The following is a 24,408-nucleotide window of genomic DNA, read 5'->3' on the forward strand; positions in this document are numbered from 1 at the left end:
ACTTACATACACCACATGCCAAACCTATATTCTATGTGTGTAAGGTCCTACAGTGTGGCACGCTATGGGACCTTAGATTTAAGCCAGAGAAGCATATTAGCATAACCCAAATACACCACACTTAAACTGCTTCTATCTATACAATGTATGAAACTGCACCAAAATAAACGATGTATGAAACTGCACTAATTTATACAATGTATGAAACTGCACCTATATTTTCCCTACTTACTTCAGGCATGTAGAAGAGAGGTTGGTTTATGCAAGGGGGTATGGGACCTTGTACAGTTAGTTCGAACAAGCACAGATGATTGGAAAACAACATTATGGGCGGATATCAATGTTGAACAGATGGACATCGACTGTAAACGATTTGCAAAGGTGTGGTTTGTAAAATAACTGTACAGTTTTCCACTTAAAACTGTAAAAATCTAGTGTTATAAGCTGTCTTATGAATAAAAGTAACTTATTGATCCTAATGTTGCAGGGTAGCTTCAGATATAAACCTGGTGTTTTTTTAAACATATGTAACCTTGCTGAGAGTAATTGATTTTTTGGGTGATTTTGATTCCCAAGTAAGACAATTTGACAACCCAGTAGTGAATGACCACTGGGGCAGAACATTAACCATTTAATGTCTTGCCCTGACACATACGTGCACCCAATTGTTGCAGTAACATTATAAACCTTTTAAACTATATTCCTCTGGTACAAATACAATACTCTAACCCTATGTCACGGTACTGGATTATAAGAGTTTTTGAATAAAAATTTTGAGGTGCTGCCTTATTTTCTTTTATAGAACAGAAATAACCATCGTCTTCTTTAGGACATTCGATCTCTGGATAAAGAAGCAAAAGCTTGGGATGTATTTGGAGGATTAGACTCACTTGTAAAGAATATGATCACTTCACTAAGGGCTGTGGGTGATCTGCAAAACTCAGCTATTCGTGACCGACATTGGCATGAACTGATGCAAGCTGCTAAGGTGGGGTGTTGTTTATTATATTGTTACAATGGCTGTACATATGTTTACTGCACTGAATCTCCTTTTTGCCCCTTTTTAGCATGTATATTTTACATTCAAGATCCAACTCAAATTTGATAAAAGCAGTAGTACAGTTGTGTTATAGGCATATGGGTTCTATATGTTATATAGGTTATAAGTAAAGGGTTCTATATGTTATATGGGTTAAGTTTAAAAGATTTTACACAGCTTCATATATAACATGACGTGTTACTTACACAGGTTCGATTTACGATGGATGAAACAACCACACTCGCCGATCTACTTAAACTAAACCTTCATAACTTTGAAGATGAAGTTCGTGAGATTGTGGATAAAGCTGTCAAGGAAATGGGAATGGAGAAGGTTAGATTGTACATTCATACTATTGTTAATACAAGGTAGTGAAAAATATAAATATTTCAATGCATCTTGTGGGAAAAGGTTTTTCGTCTTTGTATTGTCTTTTTCACTTTAAATTTAAATAAAAATATGTCACCTATTAATTTCCATCAAACATGATTACAGACCTTGCGTGAACTTGATGTAACATGGGCAGCCATGGACTTTGAATATGAATATCATCAACGAACACAATCACCACTTATTAAAAGTAATGAAGAATTGGTGGAAACTTTAGAGGATAATCAGGTATATACATGCATATGATTATATTTTCAACTTTTTAGGAGCAATTTTTGTAACTGTTTGTTATAATAAACATGTATTTGATTCGATTTTTAACTGTTTAAAAGCAAGTTTTTACATTTTTTTTATAAAGTTTTAGCAGTTATTAATTTTAATATTACAGTTAAGAGAGTTACCACCCAATGTGTTTTTAACTTGTTTTGCTGCTAATAATATCCTTCTCTTTCCTGTTTTAATTAACTTAATCTTCTTTACTGTACTGGAAAAGTTAATAAAACAAATATTTTAGAGAAATATTAAAATGAACAATACATTATGTTACCCAATTATTTGATTGGAACTATTATTTTCCAAAGATTTTCAAGATATGTTTACATTTTGAATAACTTTACCACTTATAGGTCCAACTACAAAACTTGATGACATCAAAATACATCGCGCACTTCCTAGAAGAAGTATCTGGATGGGTACAGAAGTTGTCTACTGCAGATTCAGTGCTTACTATATGGTTGGAGGTCCAGAGGACCTGGTCTCATCTCGAAAGCATCTTCATAGGTTCGGAGGACATCAGAGCTCAGCTTCCCGAAGATTCAAAGAGATTCGATGGAATTGACACTGACTTTAAAGGTTTTTGTAATTTATTTTAGATATTTGTACCAGAGGAATATAGATTAAAAGGTTTATAATGTTACTGGAACAATTGTGTGCATGTGTGTGTCAGGGCAAGACATTAAATGGTTAACGTTCTACCCCAGTGGTCATCACTAATGGGTTGTCTAAATTATATAACAGTTTAATGGTATAGTCTAGCTGTTTTATAATTTGCCATCGCCCATCTTAGTGATTATTAAAGACAAATTTAACAAAGAAAACTATCATCAAAAAAATTCAAATTTTCCAGGTTATTGTTGTAATACCATTGAAAATGATTTTCTTTAAATATCTATCTTGTTTTACAAACCCTGCCTTTTTGAATAATGTATTTCAAGAACTTGACATAGTTTGTGTATGAGAAACAATAGATTATACAACCTACCTCTTCTGGTATAAAATATTTATTTTAAATAATCCATAGAAATAATGGCTGATGCCATCACTACACCCAATGTAATTGAAGCAACAAACAAGAAAGGACTTTATGAAAGATTAGAAGATTTGCAGGTTTGGCTTCTTTTAATATTAATTCAAATATCATAGTTGAATACAGACTTTTGTAAATATTTAGGCATTAGACTTACAACTAGTTTATTGAAAAACTGTGTTAAATTTTTATTTCTGGGTTTTTGTTGCAACACTGGCTAAATCACACATGTCCTGTTGAACCTTACCCATATAGAATATTAAGTAGATTCTTATGTAAAAAGGTTTATAGGAGTCAACTTAGAAATGATTGTTTAGCAAGTTGGGGTAAGATGGACCTTGTTTTTTTTTCTAGTTTCCCGTTCCATTTGGTTGTAAACAAAGAATATTTACAGAATTATATAACAGTATCCTCATGACTCCAAAACAGCATTATGATTTTGCTAAAATAGAAAATATGGGATATTATGTCTATCTTACCCCATATACATTACAGAGTAAACTGACATTATGTGAGAAAGCATTAGCTGAATATTTGGAAACAAAACGTCTTGCCTTCCCACGTTTCTACTTTGTATCTTCAAGTGATCTGCTTGATATTCTTTCTAATGGAAACAACCCAGTTGAGGTAATTAGCATAACATAAAGGCTGTCGTTTTTTCCGCCACACGAGGATAAAGCAAGTTCCATTCATTCATCATAAATTTTTCCGACTAACTTCCATAATAATTAATGCACAGGAATTTAGTTGGCTGACTATATGTGAAAATACACTGACTAAATTTTAGTCAGCCGAACAAAAACAGCAAAATTTAATTTAGGCAGCAACTAGTTTAGTCAGTAGACAATAATAACACCCCTGCTGAATGAGTGTATACATGATACGAATTCTACCACAGATACATTCCCTTGTTATATACCATCTATCTACCTACCCAGGTATCCCGTCACTTGGCCAAGTTATTTGACAACATGTCTAAGTTAAAGTTTGAGGAAGATGAGAGTGGCAACCCATCTAAAGCAGCACTTGGAATGTACAGCACTGAAGATGAATATGTCGCATTTGGTGATTTATGTCAATGTACTGGCCAGGTAGATGATTTAATCCATGAGAGATGATTAAGCTCATTTTTGCCGTTTTTTTATTCTGGTTTTCTTAATTTCCTCAAATTAAGATTATTTTCATACCAGAAACTGCATACAATATAATATATTATGTTTCAATGCCTATTGCTTCTATTATTTTTTTTTTAAAAGGAATACAACTATTTATGTATTTTTCATCAAAAATATTTTTCGTTTCCTGCAACATTTTTGAAAAATCTTAATATTCTTAAATTTTTCATTCATGTAGGTTGAACTTTGGTTGAACCGAGTGATGGATGCAATGCGTGCAACGGTACGTAACGAGCTCGCTGAATCCGTGGTAACATACGAGGAAAAACCTCGTGATCAATGGCTGTTTGATTACCCTGCACAAGTTGCTTTATCTACCACACAAATCTGGTGGTCTACTGAGGTAATGTGGTTTAAGATTTTAGATTTGTTGGTGTTTGGATTAGTGTGCCTATCTGGTGTAAAAGGTGTAAAGAGCTGGCTAAATACCTGCAGAATTGGTAATGTTTCTTTATATGATATGCAGTTTTTGTGTAGAACTACAATGCCAAAACAAAAAAAAGTTTAATTTTCTAATTTTAGTTTTTTTAATACCAAGTGATTAAGTTAAAAAATTAAAAATTCTTCTCAAAACACTTGTTTTAAAAAGATAAGAAATATGCTTTAAATGAACTGAAACATACTGATTTGTATTTCACAATTTTACTGGTCTGTCATTAATTAGTTGTCCAAATTATCAGCCAAACAGTAAAAAAACAAAAAACAAAAGTCATTGTTTTAAAAAAAAATTACACACACTGTAATAGCTTATAAACTCAAAACGGGCATATGATGTATAAAACAAGACACCTGCTTTTTTTCAAGGTTGGAATTGCATTTGCTCGTCTTGAGGAAGGTTATGAGCATGCATTAAAGGATTACTTTAAGAAACAAGTCAACCAACTGAATACATTGATCACACAACTCATAGGAAACCTTACACATAATGACAGACAAAAGATTATGACAATATGTACAATAGATGTACATGCTAGAGATGTGGTGGCTAAACTCATACAACAGAAGGTAGAGTAGAAGTCACATTGATTTGTATATGTTTATAATGTTAAACATTGTAGTTTCCCTATTTTAAAATGCCTCATTTAAGAATTCATTTTCTAGCAGCAACTTTTAAAAGTAAAACAAACTTAGGATAGTTAGTATATAGTTTGCCATGTTTTAATAAACAACCTACTCTTTGTGGTTGATATACTATAGTGTACCGTGCCATGGTAGCTAAGATTTTATCTACTAAATGGTATCGTTAGTCCTTTATTAAATTGAATCTAATTTAATCTGATACACAAGAATCGTTTAACTTTATGAGCACCAGATCAGGGTCAGATTCGCGAAATTTATTCTAGTTATCTCACTGAATTTCAGTACTATTCAATAGAGATAATATCAATCTTGTTCCACAGATTGAGAGCGCATCTGAGTTTGTTTGGCAATCCCAGCTTCGGCACAGATGGGATGATGAGAAGAAACATTGTTACGCTAACATATGTGATGCACAGTTCTTATATTCATATGAATACCTTGGTAATACACCACGCCTTGTGATCACCCCACTTACTGACAGGTCTGGTGATTATTTTTATGAAAGATTTGCAGTTTTATGTTTTAATGTCGTTTACTGCTAGGTATAATGTAACTTGCATGTTTTTGTTTTTACAATTCTCAGTCGAAAGCATAAAAAAATATTCATTAGATCAAAATCTGGAGCGCTAGATCAGTAAATGTCAGAATGCTTTTTACTGCTATTGCTATAATGTAACTACTGTACATTTTTGGTTTTACAATTCTTGGCACTATAAATATTCATAGGCTCAAAAGGAAAATACTTAATCAGTAAATATCAGAACTAAATTTGAAATGCACATCTAACAACCCCTATTCCTGTCTCCCCTGCATTTTAAAAATATGGAACCTAGGGAAATTTTGTAAAATTAATGTCACATTTATTAGAGTTTTTTTTTGTAGAACTTTTTTTAGGTTCTATTTACCCAGTACACCTCACCCTATATTCAAATCTATAACCAATTCACCCAATTTTAACCCCGCATGTTCCTTCAGATGCTACATCACTTTGACCCAATCTCTCCATTTAATTATGGGTGGTGCACCTGCTGGTCCAGCTGGTACAGGGAAAACAGAAACCACAAAAGATCTCGCTCGTTCCCTTGGTATCATGGTATATGTGTTTAACTGCTCGGAACAGATGGATTACAAATCTATTGGAAACATCTACAAGGGTTTGGCACAGACGGGGGCATGGGGCTGTTTCGACGAGTTCAACAGAATTTCAGTAGAAGTGTTGTCTGTTGTTGCCGTGCAGGTAATAACATAACCGATTTTATTCATAAAATAATTTTATTTATATAATTGGGTGGGGGAAAATGAGACACCTTTAGCACATAATATCCAAATATCCTGATTATGTTTTAAACAATTAAAACAGTCTATGGAGTCGTGAGAATACAGTTTTATAATTCTTTGTTTACCACCAAATGGTACGAGAAAATAGAATAAAAAGGTGTCCTATCTTCCCCCACCCTACTATGTCTTTGAAAACGATAGCAATGATCAAATTATTAAAAAACAATGCGAAAGAAATCAGCAGCACAGCAAAAGTTAAAACATGCTATTACTAAAAAATTATGTAAAAGAGCGACACCTAAAATGCATGGCTGTTAAACGAACATGTAGTTTATTTTAAAAATAACAAAATTATCATGTTCCCATCTATGGAAAATGGCACATTGAGTAAACCTTTACCTTGTAACTGGAGGATACAGGATTTAGGCTCAGTGCTGCCATCATTGTGTATGTGTCCTTTACAAGGTACTTGGTAACTAAAAGCACCCATGAGCCATGGGCCATGATATTACTGGTGCAAATATAAATGATGACGCTACCAACTTTATTAAAACAGTTAAATTTGTAGATTCAGCTCAGTAAAGAGTATGTGTACAACAAATATGAAAAGTTTCCTTCAATGCCTGCTTAAACTAGGTCAAAATTACATTACAGGGTCAAATTGCATAACATTAAAAGTCAAAATTACAAGTCAGGTCAAAATTACACAACATTAAAACTCTTATGTTTTATTTTCAGGTGAAATCCATCCAAGATGCGATCCGATATAAGAAGAAGAGGTTCATCTTCCAAGGAGAGGAGATCTCCCTCATCCCAACAGTTGGCATCTTCATCACCATGAACCCCGGTTATGCAGGAAGAACAGAATTGCCGGAAAATTTGAAGGTTGGAGATTTGTATTGCTGTCAAACTGTTGTTTTATTTTAGCGAGGACCATAGGCATCAAACTTTAAAAAATACGGGGAGGCAAGGAATAGCTAAACATGTATTCTGGTAAAAATCCAACTAACTGGTTACTAATGTTTACTGATTAATGTGGTGTGGTAATTTTTACGGTTTGGCGCCTATGCCGACTACCATTTTAAAACAGGCCTTTGCTCTTGGTCTTTTTTAAAAGGTGATTGCTGCAAAGTGCTGAATAAAAAAGCAAAAAAAAACAAAACAAATCTAGGTGTTTTATTGATGAAGTAGGGTGCCATAATTGTTGCATGTTTATGAAAAGGGGCACAAACAATGACAGATTTAGAAACACTGACGTATGACACATCTTAGTTTTAAACTGATTATCTCTTTATTCACATCAAATACTATGGTTTTATTCAAAAGTATATTATTATGTACTGTTTTATTTGTAGGCTGTTCCTATAGTAGTAGTGGGCATGTTATAAAGTTTAAATATGCATAGCATAATATATACATTGTCTTTTCTGAAATGACTTATGTTATTTAACCAAGGCCTAACATTACACAGGCATTGTTTAGACCTTGTGCTATGGTTGTTCCTGACTTTGAACTTATATGTGAGATCATGTTGGTGGCTGAGGGTTTCCTTGAAGCTCGAATTCTTGCACGAAAATTCATTACTTTATACACACTGTGTAAGGAGTTATTGTCAAAGCAAGACCATTATGACTGGGGTTTACGGGCTATTAAGTCAGTTCTTGTGGTGGCTGGATCGCTTAAAAGAAGCGACAAAACTAGACCGGAAGAACAGGTAAAATATATTTAATTTGATTGTGTGTTAAAAATATATTTTGTTCTTTAGGTCCAGTTTTATTGTCATAGGAATTGGTTTACTTGATTTTTTTAAATGATAATTTAAAAATTAAGTTGGTTATGCTGCATGATGCCTAAATTATCAACCATACATAAAAAAAAACAGCAAAAAAAACTTTGTTACATATGCGATAACTTATAAGCGGGAACAAGGTTTATAAAACCCTTGTGTTGTAAAGACTGTCATTGCCTGAAAAAATAATTTACCTTCATTTAGTCATATTACTTTTCATTGATTTCTCATATTTATACCCACAGGTTCTCATGCGAGCTCTTCGAGATTTCAATATTCCGAAGATCGTGACGGATGACATGCCAGTGTTCATGGGACTCATCGGTGATCTCTTCCCTGCATTGGATGTCCCTCGTAAACGGGATCTTGACCTTGAGAAAATGTGCAAGCAAGCTGTGCATGTAAGTACATCAATACACACTAAACGGCAAGCAAGTTACATTTTTTCATACAGTTATGAAGTAAAGTGGTATTACTTTTGCACTTATGTATGTATATGTCTGTATGGTGTAAATAACGTATGCTCAGTTTTTATATAACGAGTCTTTGCCTGTAAGCAGAAGACACCAAGTTTAAGGTTTAATACTTCCACCTTTATGGGTATTTTATGGGTTTCATTGATCAAGACAATTATAGATAATTGCTCCAACCACTGATAACTAATGGGTTGTCTGAATTGTCAGCATTTAAAAAGCACTGAAAAAAACATATTCTAAAACATTTAGAGATGTAAACAGACATGAGGTGTAGACATAGGGCAAACCTGCCATAACTTGTCACTCGAGGAAACATAAGTTACATTTATTCTTTCTTTTGTGTTGTAGGATTTAAAACTCCAAGCAGAAGACAACTTTGTGTTGAAGTTGGTTCAACTTGATGAACTTCTGTTTGTTCGACACTCTGTGTTTGTTATTGGTAATGCAGGGACAGGGAAAACACAGGTGATTTATTGGCATGCAAGTCATGTACCTTAGTGGTGAAGTGTGGGTATTGAAATAACATTTTTATGGGCATAGAAGTAACATAGAAGCAACTTTTTATTTAGGCATATGGGTGACTTTTTTCTAACTTTTTGACAAAATACGGGTAACTTCGCTAGTACAGTTACACTCACAAAATACAGTTACACTCAAACATGGGGAACCTCCCTGATTTATACAACAATATGAAATAGTACACCTGTGTTATAACTACTATCGTTTCGGCCACGCAAGGATAAGTAAGTTACATTCATTCATTTTTATCCCAGGTGTTAAAATCCTTGATGAAATGCTACCAGAACATGAAGCGTAGACCGATATGGGTTGATCTTAATCCCAAAGCTGTCACCAATGATGAGTTATTTGGTATCATCAACCCAGCTACAAGGGAATGGAAAGATGGGTTGTTTTCAACCGTTATGAGGGATTTATCCAATGTTACACATAACGGACCGAAATGGATTGTATTGGATGGTGACATTGACCCGATGTGGATTGAATCATTGAATACCGTTATGGACGATAATAAGGTGGGTGGAATATGTGTTCATGGTTTAGAGGGCTAAATAATACACTGCAACAGCTGTTTTCACTTTTAATAATAAAATACACTTTAATGCAATAGCCTTTTTTCCATTTTTAATAACATTATACTTTTTAACGCTGTATCCTTTTTTACAGTATTAATAATAAAAGACATTTTAACCCAATAGCTTTTTACACTTTATTAGTAAAAGACAGTAAGACACATTAAAAGCAATAGCTATTTTTTACTTTTGTAGGTATAATAATGATAAATCCTAACCCAGCCTTTCAGAAGCATTTTCCTTATGTGTCAGCTTTAACTTGTATTTTAATTGTTAACTTTAAGTTCTGGTGCTCATAGAATAGGACGATTCTTCTGTAATAATTCCAGTCAGGATCTGGTGCTACGAAAAAACTAACAGACAAAATACAAGGCTAACGAATTGTATAATATCAGAGATATATATTTAGCTTAAATGTGATTGTCTCCTATTCAAATAGAGCCCGACGATGCCAGTCAGGTGAAATATATATCTCCTATATACAGTTTGTTGGGCTTGATTTTTTATCTATTATGTGCTTCATATCACCAAAATTAGTCATGGCTCATTCCCCAAAACACCTAGGGTGCTCTGGAAGATAAGTAGAATCCGTCCACTCATCTTACCTTTATGTTATATTACAGGTGTTGACATTAGCCAGCAATGAGCGTATCCCACTCACACCTTCAATGAGGTTGTTGTTTGAGATCAGTAACTTACGAACTGCCACCCCAGCCACTGTATCAAGGGCTGGTATCTTGTATTTGAATCCTGCTGATCTGGGGTGGAACCCAGTGGTAAGTACATGAATGAATGTAACCTATTTACCCCCACGTGGTTGGGCAAGAACAGTCGATGTAACACAGTGTTCTGTTTCATACACCTTGTGCACGCTTACAATTTACCATTTATGTAACTTTGTAAGTGTTCTTTTGCTGATAATTCGAACAACTTAAAATCACTGGTTTGCGGCAATTGCCATTAAGTGTCTTGTCCAAAGATACAGCTCACAATGGTAGTAGTCAATGCCAAGAAACTTTTTATTTAAATCAAGCAAAGCGTGTTAAAACATACATATCATGCTTTAATATTGTATCATTATTTTACTTCTTTATTATGACCCACCACACTACACAGGTAACATCATGGATTGACAAGCGAGAAATTCAATCAGAGAAAGCCAACCTGACAATATTGTTTGACAAATACATACCACCATGTATTGAAACATTGAGGGGAAGGTTTAAAACAATAACTCCAATACCAGAGTGTGCTAAAATACAGGTAGGAAAGCATAGGTGCCTATCTTTGGTAAACCAGAATTTCTTTTCTCATATAAGTGTTCATGCTGTTAATTGAAGCTTATTTCCAGTTTACCAGTTACTATGTGTGCCTAGAATATTCACATAAGGTAACGATATTTATTTCAGCCTATCCATGCAATATGCATACCCATGTTAGGCACATATGTAGGCAAGTTCATGTTTTATTGACAGCATGTTTTTGTTAATACACCAGTCTTCAGTTATTTCTGTTTATTTTGATTACTGGAGCTTTGTTAAGTACATTGGTTTATTGCTAAGATTTTTAAACTTTTTTTATGCAAAAAGGCAAAAACACTTGGTTGCTTGGGATTTCTTTGCGACGCAGCAACATTTAAAAAAACTTTTTTATAACATTTTTTATTGTTAATTAAAAAAAAATTACGGCACACCGGAGTCTTTTTATAACATGCCAGTGTAACATACGCTTTTATATCTCCTCATTCAATATTACTAATGCCTATACTTCTTCACAGATGTTGTGTTATTTACTTGAAGTGCTTCTTACACCAGATAACACACCAGCAGATTGCCCAAAGGAATTATACGAGTTATATTTTGTATTTGCTTGTATATGGGCATTTGGTGGGGCTATGTTCCAAGATCAACTGATTGATTACAGGTCATTAAAATTATCTATTTAAATACTGTGGAAAAAATGCTGTGTATTAAGTGTAGTTTATACCAAAGTTTACTTATATAGCTATCGACCCTTATTTTAAAGCAATGATATCCTAAGTTTTTCTAATTTTTAATTCATTTTTTAGTCGTTAACTAAATTGTATATAATTGGCACTGTGGCACAATGTTTGGCGCACCTGTCTGTAACCTAGAAGTTATGGGTTCAAGGCTGGTCTCTGCTACTGGTCACTAATGGGTTATCCAAAAATTGTTAGCTCTACATTAGAGAAAAAAACTCTATAAAGTTGAATACATGGTAACTCGTAAGCTAGCACGAGGTGTATGAAACAGTACACTTGTGTTATAACGACTGTCTTTTTCCAGTCATGCAAGGATAAAGCAAGTTAAATTTATTCATTTATTTATATGCAGAGTGGAGTTTAGTAAATGGTGGACCACTGAGTTTAAAACAGTCAAGTTCCCAAGCAATGGTACTGTGTTCGATTTTTGCATTGACAGCGAAACAAAGAAGTTTCTACCATGGTCAGAAAGTGTTCCCGTATTCGAACTGGATCCTGATCTACCATTGCAGGTCAATACTGGGTGATTGGTATAATTTTGAACTGGAAACACTGGGGTTATGTTTTTATTATGATATTCTATTAAACATTTTGGGGATGCCGGATGACACTATCTGCTGTACCACCTCATTTTTATACCCAAAATAGCTCTTATACTGGTGCTAGGTGTCTATATAAACAAACAAAGCCACAGTATTACGAATATGCCACATTAATCAATATGGTTCCCTATGTTTGATGACCATGATTGTAACCGATTTTAATGATGTCACCTAGAAATTTAAATACGAGGCCTAAAGAGAAATATAGGAAACTTTGATTAATGTTGCAAACACTGTAAAATTCGGTCCTGCTTGTTTGTATACACTTAACAATTAAGTTAAATATGTAGAAAGGTGAAAAACTGGAACACCAAAACAGTATGTCCCCCTGTTATAATTATATAATTATATTGTTTTAATTTTTTTTTTTTTAAATTGGGGTGGCCTAACCCCAAGCCCATACACACCAAAAATTAAGCCTATGCCTTTCCCTTTCCTTCAGGCATGTATGGTGCCAACAGCTGAAACTCGTCGTATCCGTTACTTCATGGATCTTCTGATGGAGATCCGTCGTCCAGTGATGTTGGTGGGCAACGCAGGAGCTGGAAAGACGGTCCTCGTGCAGGATAAACTCGCATCCCTTCCTGAAGACTTCATGGTCACGAACGTTCCGTTCAACTTCTACACAACATCAATGATGTTGCAAGGAGTGCTCGAGAAACCACTTGAGAAAAAAGCGGGGAGGAATTTCGGACCTCCAGGGTCAAAACGGTAATTTGAGATTTTTATAATTGTTTTCTAAAGTATAAACTATTTGTTAAATATTTTTGAGGGTAATGCATCAATCCTGGACCAAATCCTAGAACCCATTGAAATGCCACACTGAAAGACCTCACCCATATATAATAAAATCTGTTATTTCTTACACAATTCTGTTTAAATTTAATAAGTGTGATTTTGGTGCAAATGTTTATTTTAAACATGGAAGTGTGTATGTATATATAAAAGTAGGGTCATTATATATTATTTATAAATCAAGTTAATACAAGTTGTTTTCACCAGGTTGGTTTATTTCATTGATGATATGAACATGCCAGAAGTAGATGCATATGGGACAGTACAACCCCATACACTTATAAGGTATTATGGTATATACCTTTGTTTAAAATTCAAGATTTTGCTGCATTTTTACTTTTTTGTTTCTAATATTCAATACTGTCAGATACTGTTTGATTATCAGGTTAAAATGCTTAAAAAAACTGTAGAACAAATTTTTTAGCTAGAAAAAAGTGTTAAAGTAATTTTTTCAGTCAAAGAAAAAGTTTTTTTAGTCTTGATGTACCAAATTTAGAAACAATAGTTTAAAAACAAAATTTAAAAGTGCTGTCATCTTTTTTTGCATCCTATATATATATATAATATATATATAGTTTATTATAATATAAAGTCTGTAACTAATTATGAACTTCTCATTACAGGCAACACATGGATTACAGCCATTGGTATGATCGTACCAAGTTGATATTGAAAGATATAAACAATGTACAATACGTGGCATGTATGAACCCTACAGCTGGCTCATTTACCATCAATCCAAGGTTACAACGGCACTTCAGTGTGTTTGCTGTCAGTTTCCCTGGACAGGTGAATGAAATTTATTGTAATATACTTAGTTACCAACTTACAACACTACATTATCAGTTCTGGGCCATGTGGTAAGCGCGCTTTTCTCTAGACCAGAAGTTACGAGTTAGAGGCTTGATATCATTGTGGGTGTTTGTGTCCACATTAATTTACCCAACCCACTTTCTTGGAGTGCTTGCATCGTAACCAAAGAAAACCAGGTTCAAGGCCTTATGCTGCTACATTTTTGACACACACATACAGTATGTGTCCTTGGAAAGACAATTGATGGCAGTTGTTCCAACTCTAAATTTAACTATCTAATAATAAAAAACCTAAAAAATGTTTAAAAAATTGTAAAAAATTCAAAAAATCATCGGCAACACTGGGCTGTAATACAATTTTTTCAAAACTTTCCTTGAAAATTTCCTAAAAAAATAAACAGTAAATGCAACATATTTCCTCAGGATGCACTTCAAGTAATCTACAGCAGCATCCTAAGCCAGCATTTACAGATGGGTGGCTTCCCTGTTGCTGTACAGAAAGTATCGACCACACTTGTTCATGCAGCACTTGCACTGCATGGAAAGATCAACAGCACTTTTCTACCAACTGCAATCAAGTTCCATTATATTTTCAACCTCCGGGATTTGTCAAATATTTTTCAGGTCTTCATGTGTTTTAGTATTTGGCTAATGTTTTAATATTGTCATTTGCATGCATACTAACTTTAAGTGAATCTTTTTAGTTTTTTTAATTATTTCTTTTAAATTTTAGTTAAGTATACCTACAAATTTTTGTTTTTAATTTTTGCCAAATCTAAAATGACATCGCTAAAATTCATTTTTCCATTTTCTATATGTTTTGTATGTTGTATTTACAAAAGAATTTGGAAAAATCTCAAATCCTTTAGAAATACCTTCATATTTTTACCTGACTTTTACGCACAGTAATTGATAGTTAATGCGATTTCCTACACACAGGGTATTCTGTTCTCCACATCAGATTGTGTGAAGTGTATATCGGACCTTGTAAGGTTATGGATGCATGAGGCTTCCAGGGTTTACTGTGATAAACTTATCGATAAAAAGGTAAAATGTCAATATCATCACTATATGTAACTTTACATTATAACTTTGTGATGTTCCATTACTTCTGCTAGCAGGCATATTGTAAATAATCTTTTAACGGCTCATCTGGTATAAAAATTAGTGTATTTCCAAAGAAAAAATACACTAAAGTTCCTTTTTTACCAGATAAGCCGCTAAAACCCCGTTAAAAACTACAATTTAAAAAACCTTTTTTTTCCGGCTGCGCTACTGCCCCTAAACCTTAGCCAATAACCTTTGCCTTTCTTGTTCTGCCCTAAATTGTCCACTTTAGCTTTGACCTGTTTAAATACCTATATGTCAAATTAGTAGTGCATTTTAAATAACTAATATTGTTTGTTTATTGATATCTATTTAACTATTGTGGTGCAAATTAATAATGTCTAATTATAGACATACATTTCCCCCATTAAATTAGACTTAATTTAAACCATGAACTTAATATACAGGATATTGAAATATTTGAAAAGAATAAACTTGAATTTGCAAAGAAATTTTTTGATGACGTTCCTGATGAAGTATTGACAGCTGAACCTCTGTTGTATTGTCACTTCTCCGCTGGTATAGGAGATCCCAAGTATTTACCGGTATGTTAGCTATAAATTGTGTGTTTAATTGCAGTCCAGTGCATTTTTTCTCAGTATTTTTTATCCTGTAGGTTGACCCTTTAGGTCGATATTCAAATATAATTTACTACAAATTTAGTTTGCTACAAACTTGTTTACATTAATATTTAAATGTAAGTCTTAGAAGAGAAACGAAAACTTTCACTAGTAATTAGCTTTTTAGTGTGTGGAAACATTTCTACTTGTTGATATCCTACAGAGTGGCAAGCCGTGGAACTTTAAATTTAGACCAATTGGCACATCACCCCATTATTATTAATTAGTGAAAGTTCCACAGTACACTAAATACTTTACTGCTTTACGATTAAACATTTAAAAATGCAAAAAACTATGCAAATGAGCTTTGTGGGTGGGGTCCTAGTCAAGAACCTAAGATTTAAGCCAGATTTGGCCCATTACCCCAATATAATTATTAACTTTATCGGGCCCTGAACCTGGAACCCATTGCCCTCAATTTTAACCCAATGCTTCACCACACCAGGTAACAACATGGGATGCATTAAACAAACTACTAGTTGATGGTTTGGAGGCTTATAATGAGGTGAATGCAGTGATGAACCTCGTCCTGTTTGAAGATGCCATGTCCCATGTTGCGAGGATCAACAGGATACTCGAATCTCCCAGAGGAAATGCTCTTCTTGTGGGAGTTGGTGGTTCAGGTGAAAATTGTGTTATATTTGTGATGGTATATATAGGTAAGGTCCTTGTCAAGGGACCTAGGATTTAGGCCAGATTTGGCCAATTACTCCAATATCCGAAGTACTTAAAAATCTATTCTGTGTTCTATTCTATATGGGTGAGGTCCTTGTAAGTAGAGCTAGAATTAAGGCAGGATTTGTCTCATCACCACAAGTCTACAATACCCAGACTACTTGTATATATAAGTTAAAAATGAATGAATGTCACTTACTTATCCTCATGTGGGGAATGAATCCTTGCTGGGTGGAAACCGACAGTCGATATAACATGGGTGTTCATACAGCATGTGTCAGCCTACGAGTTACCATGTATGTTACTTTGTAAGTCAATGGCAACAACAGTGCCTGCTTATAAGTTAATATGTTTGTAACTGTTCCAGTGTTTGCTATGAAAAACTGTCTTTCCCAGTGGTCATTAATGGTTTATACATGACAGGCAAACAGAGTTTATCCAGACTTGCAGCTTACATTAGTGGTTTGGAAGTTTTCCAAATCACATTAAGGAAAGGATATGGAATTCCTGATCTTAAAGTTGATCTTGCTGCTTTATATTTGAAAGCTGGATTGAAAAATATTGGGACAATGTTCCTGCTTACAGATGCTCAGGTTAGTAAGCTGTGGTAATACTGTGTGGTTGGGGTAAGATGGTCCATGTTTTTATTCACTTTTTTGTCCCATTTGGTAGTAAGAAATGTATATACAGTCAACCCTGCTTAATCGGACCAGTTTGGCTTGGTCCTGATGTGGTCCGATTAAGCGGGGTTGACTGTATAATCATATCCTCACAAATCTAAAAGGGCGTTGTTATTTGTTAAAAACTTAAAAAACGAAATATTGAATAATATGTTCTAACAGTATTCATCTTATTCCACAGTCAGTACTATATAAATATCCACTCACAAAAATAAAAATTATATATATATATGTTTATTTTTTTTTTAATTTTTAAATCTAATTTTTTTTTCGACAGGTTCCTGATGAAAAGTTCTTGGTGTTGGTCAACGATCTTCTCGCATCAGGGGAAATCCCTGAGCTGCTTCCAGAAGATGATGTGGAAAACGTCATCAGTGGAGTGAGGAACGAAGTAAAGGGAGCAGGAATGGAGGACACGAGGGAAAACTGCTGGAAGTTTTTTATTGATCGAGTTAGGAAGCAACTTAAGGTATAGTTTAATGTTGTTTTATTAATATATTTGTGTTAGTTGAGTTATAAGGCTGAATTTGCCACAGTTTTTTTTAATTTTATTTTTATTTTTATAGATTTAAAAGTATTTTTTTTTGTCACAGTGCCGAACAAATGTATTACAAAAATGGGGTGCCCGCAGCTTTACATAAATATGTATATTGTATTTTTATTAATATTAACCAGGGATATACAATGTCTAAAATGTACACGTGTCTTTCAGAATATTATTGCCATCTTAACAAGGGTAGGCTACACAGAAAGAAATTAATCTTGTGTATGCCTGGTATTAACAACAGTACTTGCTTACTAAGCTTACTTATTTCCATACACCATCCACACACAGGTTGTGTTATGCTTCTCTCCTGTTGGATCTACTTTAAGAGTTCGTGGTCGTAAATTTCCAGCCGTAGTCAACTGTACACAGATAGATTGGTTCCATGAATGGCCGGAAGAAGCTTTGAGATCTGTCAGTTATACTTTCCTACAGGTAAAACTAATATATGTCTGTATAAGTAACACCAACACATTTAAAATAATGTTTCAATCCTATTTTGCACAGCATTGTATAATCTTCTTGCCATTTCACATTTTTATATGAATTGATGTAATTTATTTATTCTCGCTTTTAACCCCCTATTTACCTTTGTGGGTGAATATTTTTACTGTGGCTGTCAACTTAGGCTCTACTGTAAACCAATCTTGCCAAAGGACTATAATATAGACCTTATATTAGGCTCTAAATTCGGTATCTCCATGTTGTGAGTGTTCCAAGCAATATTCCAAGGTTCTGGATTCATTAGAATAAGCTATAAATAAATATCCCATAAAATTGATTCATTTCTTGCCAAGTAGATGTTGTCACATTTAAAAAATAAAATAATGACAAACATCTTATCACTTGTTTATCATAGCATTTATGGCTTTATTAATATTTCCATCACATTTTACAGGATATAGAAGGAATTGATCCAAATATTAAACCATCTATCAGTCAGTTCATGTCATACGTTCATACAAGTGTCAACCAAACTAGCAAGATGTATCTAGCAAATGACAGGTGAAATTTAATGGTGCAAAATGCTGCTCATAATATAGTAGGGTGGGGGAAGATGGGACACCTTTTCACTCTATTTTTTTCGTCGCATTTAGTAGTAAACAAAGTATATCCAAAAAATTATAAAACCGTATCATCACGACGTCCATAGACCGTTGTTTTGTTTAAAACACCATAGGGATATTTAAATATTCTGTGCTAAAGGTGTCTTATCTTACCCCATGGTACTACATATGTACTCTCTTTGTATGAGATATTAAGAAATTTATTGTGTAGTTATAGATGGGAAAATCTCAAATGTATTAGAGGATTTAGAAAAGCTGGTAACACTTTGACATTTTAATATTTTTATCAGCCATATATAAAGAAAAAACTCACATGGTGTATGAAACAGAACATCCGTGTTATAACGACTGCCATTTTCCTTGCCATACGAGGATAAAGCAAGTTATATTCATTCATTCATACACACATAATATATACAGGAGGTACAACTACACAACACCAAAGAGTTTCTTGGAGCAAATTAAACTATATGAGAGTTTGCTTGGTGTTAAAGGGAAGGAACTGCAAGCTAAGATGGAAAGATTGGAGAATGGATTGACTAAGCTACAAAGCACAGCTGCACAGGTAGATACTGAATGTGTAACCTAAGCGAGCACGAGATGTGTCTTGTATTGTAGTGACTGTCATTGCCCTGTCGCGCATGGATAAATATTTATTATCATGTTTATAGTTTACATGTACAATTGCAAATGTCGCACTTTCTATTCTGTATTCGTGAAATCCTACAGTGTTGCATTATTCCAACACCTCGGGTGCTCCAAACTATTATTAACCACTAAGTTGGAGCAATGTCTGTTAAGTGTCTTGTATAGGACACATACGCAGTTTATAAATGCAAAACATAGCATGAACATTTTTGTATTTTTACTTACCTATAAAATGGGTTTATTACTGTGGTTAAAAACTTACTGTGGTTGTACTTGAACCTGCAACCTTCTAAACTACTTTAATATAAAGGTTGATGATTTGAAAGCTAAACTTGCTTCACAAGAAGTTGAACTCCAACAGAAGAATGAAGATGCCGATAAACTTATTCATGTTGTTGGTATCGAAACAGAAAAGGTAAGCTAACACATATTGTACCGTATATTTTTTAATAATTTTTAAAAGTCGTGAAAAAACATTTATATAATTAGGTAAAAATTATTTTTTTACTACCAAATGGGATGTTATAAAAGAATAAAACAATGTAGACGGAGATACTTAAATATTTTCCTGTGAATTAAAAAAAACATGTACCATCTTACCCCAACCGGCTATATATTATCAAACGTGAAATCACAACAGGTGAGCAAAGAAAAAGCCATCGCTGATAAAGAAGAAGCAAAAGTTGCCGTGTTTGCCGTGGAAGTTGGTGAGAAACAAAAATCTTGTGAAACTGATCTTGCTAAAGCTGAACCTGCGTTGGCTGCTGCACAAGAAGCTTTGAATACACTTAATAAGGTAGGGATGGATATTACTTAATCTAATAAAGTTATTGTGAATGAATATGTTAGCCATTCAGTCATAAAAAATTATTTTGTGGTTCTACACTGCTACCATTCTGGGCATATGTGTCTTTTGGCAAGACACTAGACCTCCAACCCAGCAGTCACTAATGGGTTGTGTAAATTGTCAGCCATATATACCTAAAAAATCTCCATAAATGTTTTATATATGTGGTAACTCGTAAGTTGTGACGAGGTGTATGGAACAAAACACCTGTGTTTTAACGACTATCATTGCTCTGTCACTCGTAGATATGTTAAATTGATTGATATTATATAAAGAGCATATATCCATTTAGTAACCCATGTTATCTTCAACATTCTTTTTCATATAGAACAACTTGACTGAGTTAAAGTCATTTGGATCGCCACCAGCAGCCGTAGTGAATGTAACAGCTGGTGTGATGGTGTTGCTTTCTCCTAATGGAAAAGTTGCTAAAGATAGAAGCTGGAAAGCTTCCAAAGTTATGATGGCCAAGGTATAAAACTGTATTGTTAGTTTTATTTCCGTTGCCAAATTTGTTTTTAATAAATTGTGTTTTTAAAAAGGTTGATAAAAAATTGTGGGTAGTTTTTAATAAAAATACAGTTTTTCTGAATTCTTTTTTTGTTTTTTATTTTGTATAACACATATAAGATAACAAATTTTAAAATTCTTGATTTCTTTTTGAGTTGTGTTTCCTAATATGAAACGAAGTACAAAAACACACATAATGTATTTGTTTGTTTAACTAGATAAATAGACTAATTAACCAATAATATGTAGGGCCATTATTTAACACAATGCATATACAGGTTGATGCTTTTCTTGAGCAACTGATCAACTATGACAAGGAAAATATTCACGAGAACAGTTTGAAAGCAATACGACCATATTTGGATGATCCCGAGTTTGATTATGACTTCATAAAAGCTAAAGTAAGTTTTGTACGATTAGGAATATTTTGCCTACTTTTTCTAGAAGAGAACTTTAAAAATGTTTTAATGTTCATTGTGTGTATTACACAAATCTACTTGTATTACATGACAGAGATATTCTTTTAAAACTTTCTTTTATGACTTTGCTTAAATGTTGTTACACTTATAGTTGTCAAACATAGGAAACTTTATTGATAAATATGTAGAATGCAATATACTTTGCCTCTGCATGTTATACCTTGCAAGCACAAGGTGTATGAAGCATTACACTCTTTTATGACTACTGCAATTGCACTGCAACACCGAATAATTAAGTTACATTCATTCATTCAAACACTTTATCTCAATCTTAACCCTACTACCCTTCACAGTCAACAGCTGCTGCAGGGTTATGTGCATGGTGCATCAACATTGTCAAGTTTTATGAAGTATATTGTGATGTGGAACCCAAACGTCTTGCACTTGCTAAAGCCAATTCTGACCTCGCTGCCGCACAGGATAAACTGACTGGAATTAAAGCTAAGATTGCTGTAAGTTTATTTAATAAAACCATTGGTTTCAATCTTTTAGGGGCCTGACTCAAACATTAGGGAGTAATTATTAGGAAAAATTTAGCAGCCCAATTTTCAGAACTACTCTTTGAACACTTTTTGTAAGCATGCATCAAAATGATGTACTATAACAGTCAAAAGGCTTAACCAAATAAATGGCCACCACTTTTGGGTTACAGCCCAGGGTTAAGGAAGTACTGAATTAAAACTTAAACAGTCAACATTGAAAAATACATTAAATTACCTATATATAACCTAGTGGTAACTCATTTACTTTAACACATATTAAACTTGCTATCCTTAGTAAGGTGTATGAAGTCAATTTACGTTATGGGTAATACTACGATAACGATGTAGTGTATTCTATACTATCCAACCACTAAAATGTAATAAATACACCGTATCTCATTTCTTTAGGCGTAAATGTATTTTAGTGTATATTGAGCATTTTTTTTGTAAAACATCAACTTGTGAAGTACTTCCTTAGTTACATGAAAAATTCCACTTGAAAAAATATTCTTTGTTTTTTTACAGCAACTTGATGCTAACTTAGCAGAACTGACGGCTAAGTTTGAAAAAGCCACTGCTGATAAACTGAAATGTCAACAAGAAGCTGAATCAACCACATTAACCATTAACCTTGCCAATAGGTTGGTTGGGGGGTTGGCTTCGGAGAATGTTAGATGGGCCGAAGCTGTTAGTGGTTTCAAGGAACAGGTATGTGTGTTGTATGCCATAACAATTTATTGGTATGTAAGTTATAATCTTAGTTTGGCACCATGGCTTAGTGGTTTAGGCGCTTGCTTCAAAACCGATTGAAACTGGGTTGGATGCTTTATACTGATATTAATGAAAGTATGTATTTTTAGCCAGACAGTTAGCAGACATTACTCTAACCCAGAGTCACTGAATGGGATGTAATTTGTTTTTCGAATAAGCTTACCCTATCCTACATATAGGCAATGTTTTGATATCTACATTCTACAGAAATCCTTTACACTGTAACCTGCTAAATTTAATATATATATATTACATTATCAAACGAAATAACTATTTGCATGTGAATAACAAAAATCCAAACTTTACAACATCCATGTTAACATTTGGTCCCACATTAACAGGAGAAGATGTTATGTGGGGACATCCTTCTCATAACTGCGTTTGTTTCATACGTTGGATATTTCACAAGAAATTATCGAATTGAGTTTATGGACCAATGTTGGATTCCTTATATGAAGGGACAAGAGGTAAAGTATATATAGTATGGCTCATTGGTTGGGCTTGCAAGATACGGGGTTCAATGCTCGATACTGGTACCAATACTGATAGGCATATGTGTCATGAATTCTTTATTAAGACATTTAACAGCAGTCTTTAATCATTCCAGCCTAGCAGTCATTGTAGGACTTCGCACACATGAATCAGAATATAAATAATAGCAATATTCATACAATCAGTGACGCAGCCAGAGGGGTTTTGGTGGTAGCGACACTTCCCCTTTTAAAAAAGTATAAAAAAGTTGTTTTTTTTAAAACTGTTTCTTTATTTTTTTAGCCTAACCACTGCTAACAGTACATATCCTTTTATCCCAGGTTCCCATCCCAACCACAGAGGATTTAGATCCTCTATCAATGCTGACAGATGATGCGGACATCGCTGAGTGGAATAACGAAGGTCTTCCCTCGGATCGGATGTCCACGGAGAACGCCACCATTCTCACCAACTGTCAAAGATGGCCGCTCATCATTGATCCTCAGTTACAAGGCATACAGTGGATTAAGAAGAGATATGCAAACCTTAAAATTGTCAGACTTGGACAGAGAGGGTAATAAAATAATATATAAAGACTTGGGCAGAGAGGGCGAATACAGCCTATTATACACTGAATGAATGAGTAAAAGTTGTTGTGTCTATAATAGGGTCACTCACTGCTGCTATATAACTTGGTAGCAAAAATATTATATTGGCAATTTTTTGAGGGAGTCCCTCTTTTTTTACGATTTGTTTATAACTTGACGGACAGACAGACTATATATACAATGAGTAGCAGAAACATCAGTTGGGATAAATAACCAATTACAATAACATTATACTGGAAGAAAGTCTTTACAATCATTATTTGGCTTGCTCAATGTGTTTATCCATGGTCTACGAACAAATCATATTCAAAAAGACTATAAAATCACTAAATAAACTGTGAAAATATAAGCTAAATATACAATAATAGGGATAAAATTAAACAGTATTTCTAGCGAATGTTATTTCATCAAATGTTGTTATATTATTTTCCAGATATTTGGATGTGATAGAGATGGGTGTGTCTAATGGTGACACTGTGTTTATTGAGAATGTTGAGGAAAGTGTGGATCCTGTGCTGGAACCTTTACTTGGGAGGAATACTATCAAGAAAGGAAGGTTAGCATTTGTTGGAATGAATTACATTTATTTTAAATGTTCGAAGTCTGAAGAAGTGGTTATTCTACCTGACTCCTAGAGGTTATGGATTAAAAGCTCGTACCTGCTACAGTTTTGGGTGATTTTGCCCTTGGGCAAGACAGATAACTATATTTGCTCCAACCCAGTAGTCACTTAAATGGTTTATTTAAATTTCAATGCTGCTACAAATGTGTGTGTGTTCTTGGGAAAGACACTAATTAGTAATTACCCCAACCCAGTGGTCACTAATTGGTTGTCTAAATTGTCAACCATACAAAAAATAACAATCACCAATAAAGTTTAAATAGTATTGGAATAAAATGTTATTGTTCCCATTTATTTGTTGCAGATATATTAAGATTGGGGACAAGGAAGTGGAATATCATCCATCATTTAGACTCATCCTTCATACTAAGCTGGCCAACCCACATTATCAGGTAAGTGGATTATATTAGTCTTTATGTAAACTTTCTATTGGTGCTGTGGT

The 24,408-nt window shown here is 33.9% G+C and overlaps 1 protein-coding gene across 1 annotated transcript in view; it reads left to right on the forward strand.

Moving 5' to 3' along the window:
• LOC149737637 (dynein beta chain, ciliary-like) overlaps positions 1–24,408 on the forward strand; it is a 52,145-nt gene that overhangs the window by 13,020 nt on the left and 14,717 nt on the right. The window contains exons 29-71 of the mRNA XM_089875429.1: positions 238–381; positions 830–988; positions 1,250–1,372; positions 1,535–1,657; positions 2,056–2,281; positions 2,730–2,815; positions 3,231–3,362; positions 3,674–3,826; positions 4,089–4,253; positions 4,715–4,915; positions 5,311–5,471; positions 5,966–6,227; positions 7,007–7,153; positions 7,740–7,982; positions 8,303–8,458; positions 8,882–8,998; positions 9,307–9,567; positions 10,248–10,400; positions 10,741–10,887; positions 11,402–11,547; positions 11,979–12,138; positions 12,671–12,939; positions 13,231–13,308; positions 13,647–13,812; positions 14,259–14,459; positions 14,775–14,882; positions 15,350–15,487; positions 16,008–16,185; positions 16,661–16,830; positions 17,195–17,386; positions 17,753–17,896; positions 18,360–18,466; positions 18,949–19,093; positions 19,487–19,591; positions 19,817–19,972; positions 20,352–20,495; positions 20,812–20,934; positions 21,306–21,464; positions 22,020–22,202; positions 22,607–22,732; positions 23,078–23,310; positions 23,778–23,900; positions 24,271–24,358. Of these exons, the coding sequence (XP_089731555.1) occupies positions 238–381; positions 830–988; positions 1,250–1,372; positions 1,535–1,657; positions 2,056–2,281; positions 2,730–2,815; positions 3,231–3,362; positions 3,674–3,826; positions 4,089–4,253; positions 4,715–4,915; positions 5,311–5,471; positions 5,966–6,227; positions 7,007–7,153; positions 7,740–7,982; positions 8,303–8,458; positions 8,882–8,998; positions 9,307–9,567; positions 10,248–10,400; positions 10,741–10,887; positions 11,402–11,547; positions 11,979–12,138; positions 12,671–12,939; positions 13,231–13,308; positions 13,647–13,812; positions 14,259–14,459; positions 14,775–14,882; positions 15,350–15,487; positions 16,008–16,185; positions 16,661–16,830; positions 17,195–17,386; positions 17,753–17,896; positions 18,360–18,466; positions 18,949–19,093; positions 19,487–19,591; positions 19,817–19,972; positions 20,352–20,495; positions 20,812–20,934; positions 21,306–21,464; positions 22,020–22,202; positions 22,607–22,732; positions 23,078–23,310; positions 23,778–23,900; positions 24,271–24,358 (6,801 nt within the window). The remainder of the gene's footprint in view (positions 1–237; positions 382–829; positions 989–1,249; positions 1,373–1,534; positions 1,658–2,055; positions 2,282–2,729; positions 2,816–3,230; positions 3,363–3,673; positions 3,827–4,088; positions 4,254–4,714; positions 4,916–5,310; positions 5,472–5,965; positions 6,228–7,006; positions 7,154–7,739; positions 7,983–8,302; positions 8,459–8,881; positions 8,999–9,306; positions 9,568–10,247; positions 10,401–10,740; positions 10,888–11,401; positions 11,548–11,978; positions 12,139–12,670; positions 12,940–13,230; positions 13,309–13,646; positions 13,813–14,258; positions 14,460–14,774; positions 14,883–15,349; positions 15,488–16,007; positions 16,186–16,660; positions 16,831–17,194; positions 17,387–17,752; positions 17,897–18,359; positions 18,467–18,948; positions 19,094–19,486; positions 19,592–19,816; positions 19,973–20,351; positions 20,496–20,811; positions 20,935–21,305; positions 21,465–22,019; positions 22,203–22,606; positions 22,733–23,077; positions 23,311–23,777; positions 23,901–24,270; positions 24,359–24,408) is intronic.

This window comes from Ciona robusta, chromosome 3, assembly GCF_009617815.1.
Source record: "Ciona robusta chromosome 3, ASM961781v2".
NCBI lineage: Eukaryota > Metazoa > Chordata > Ascidiacea > Phlebobranchia > Cionidae > Ciona > Ciona robusta.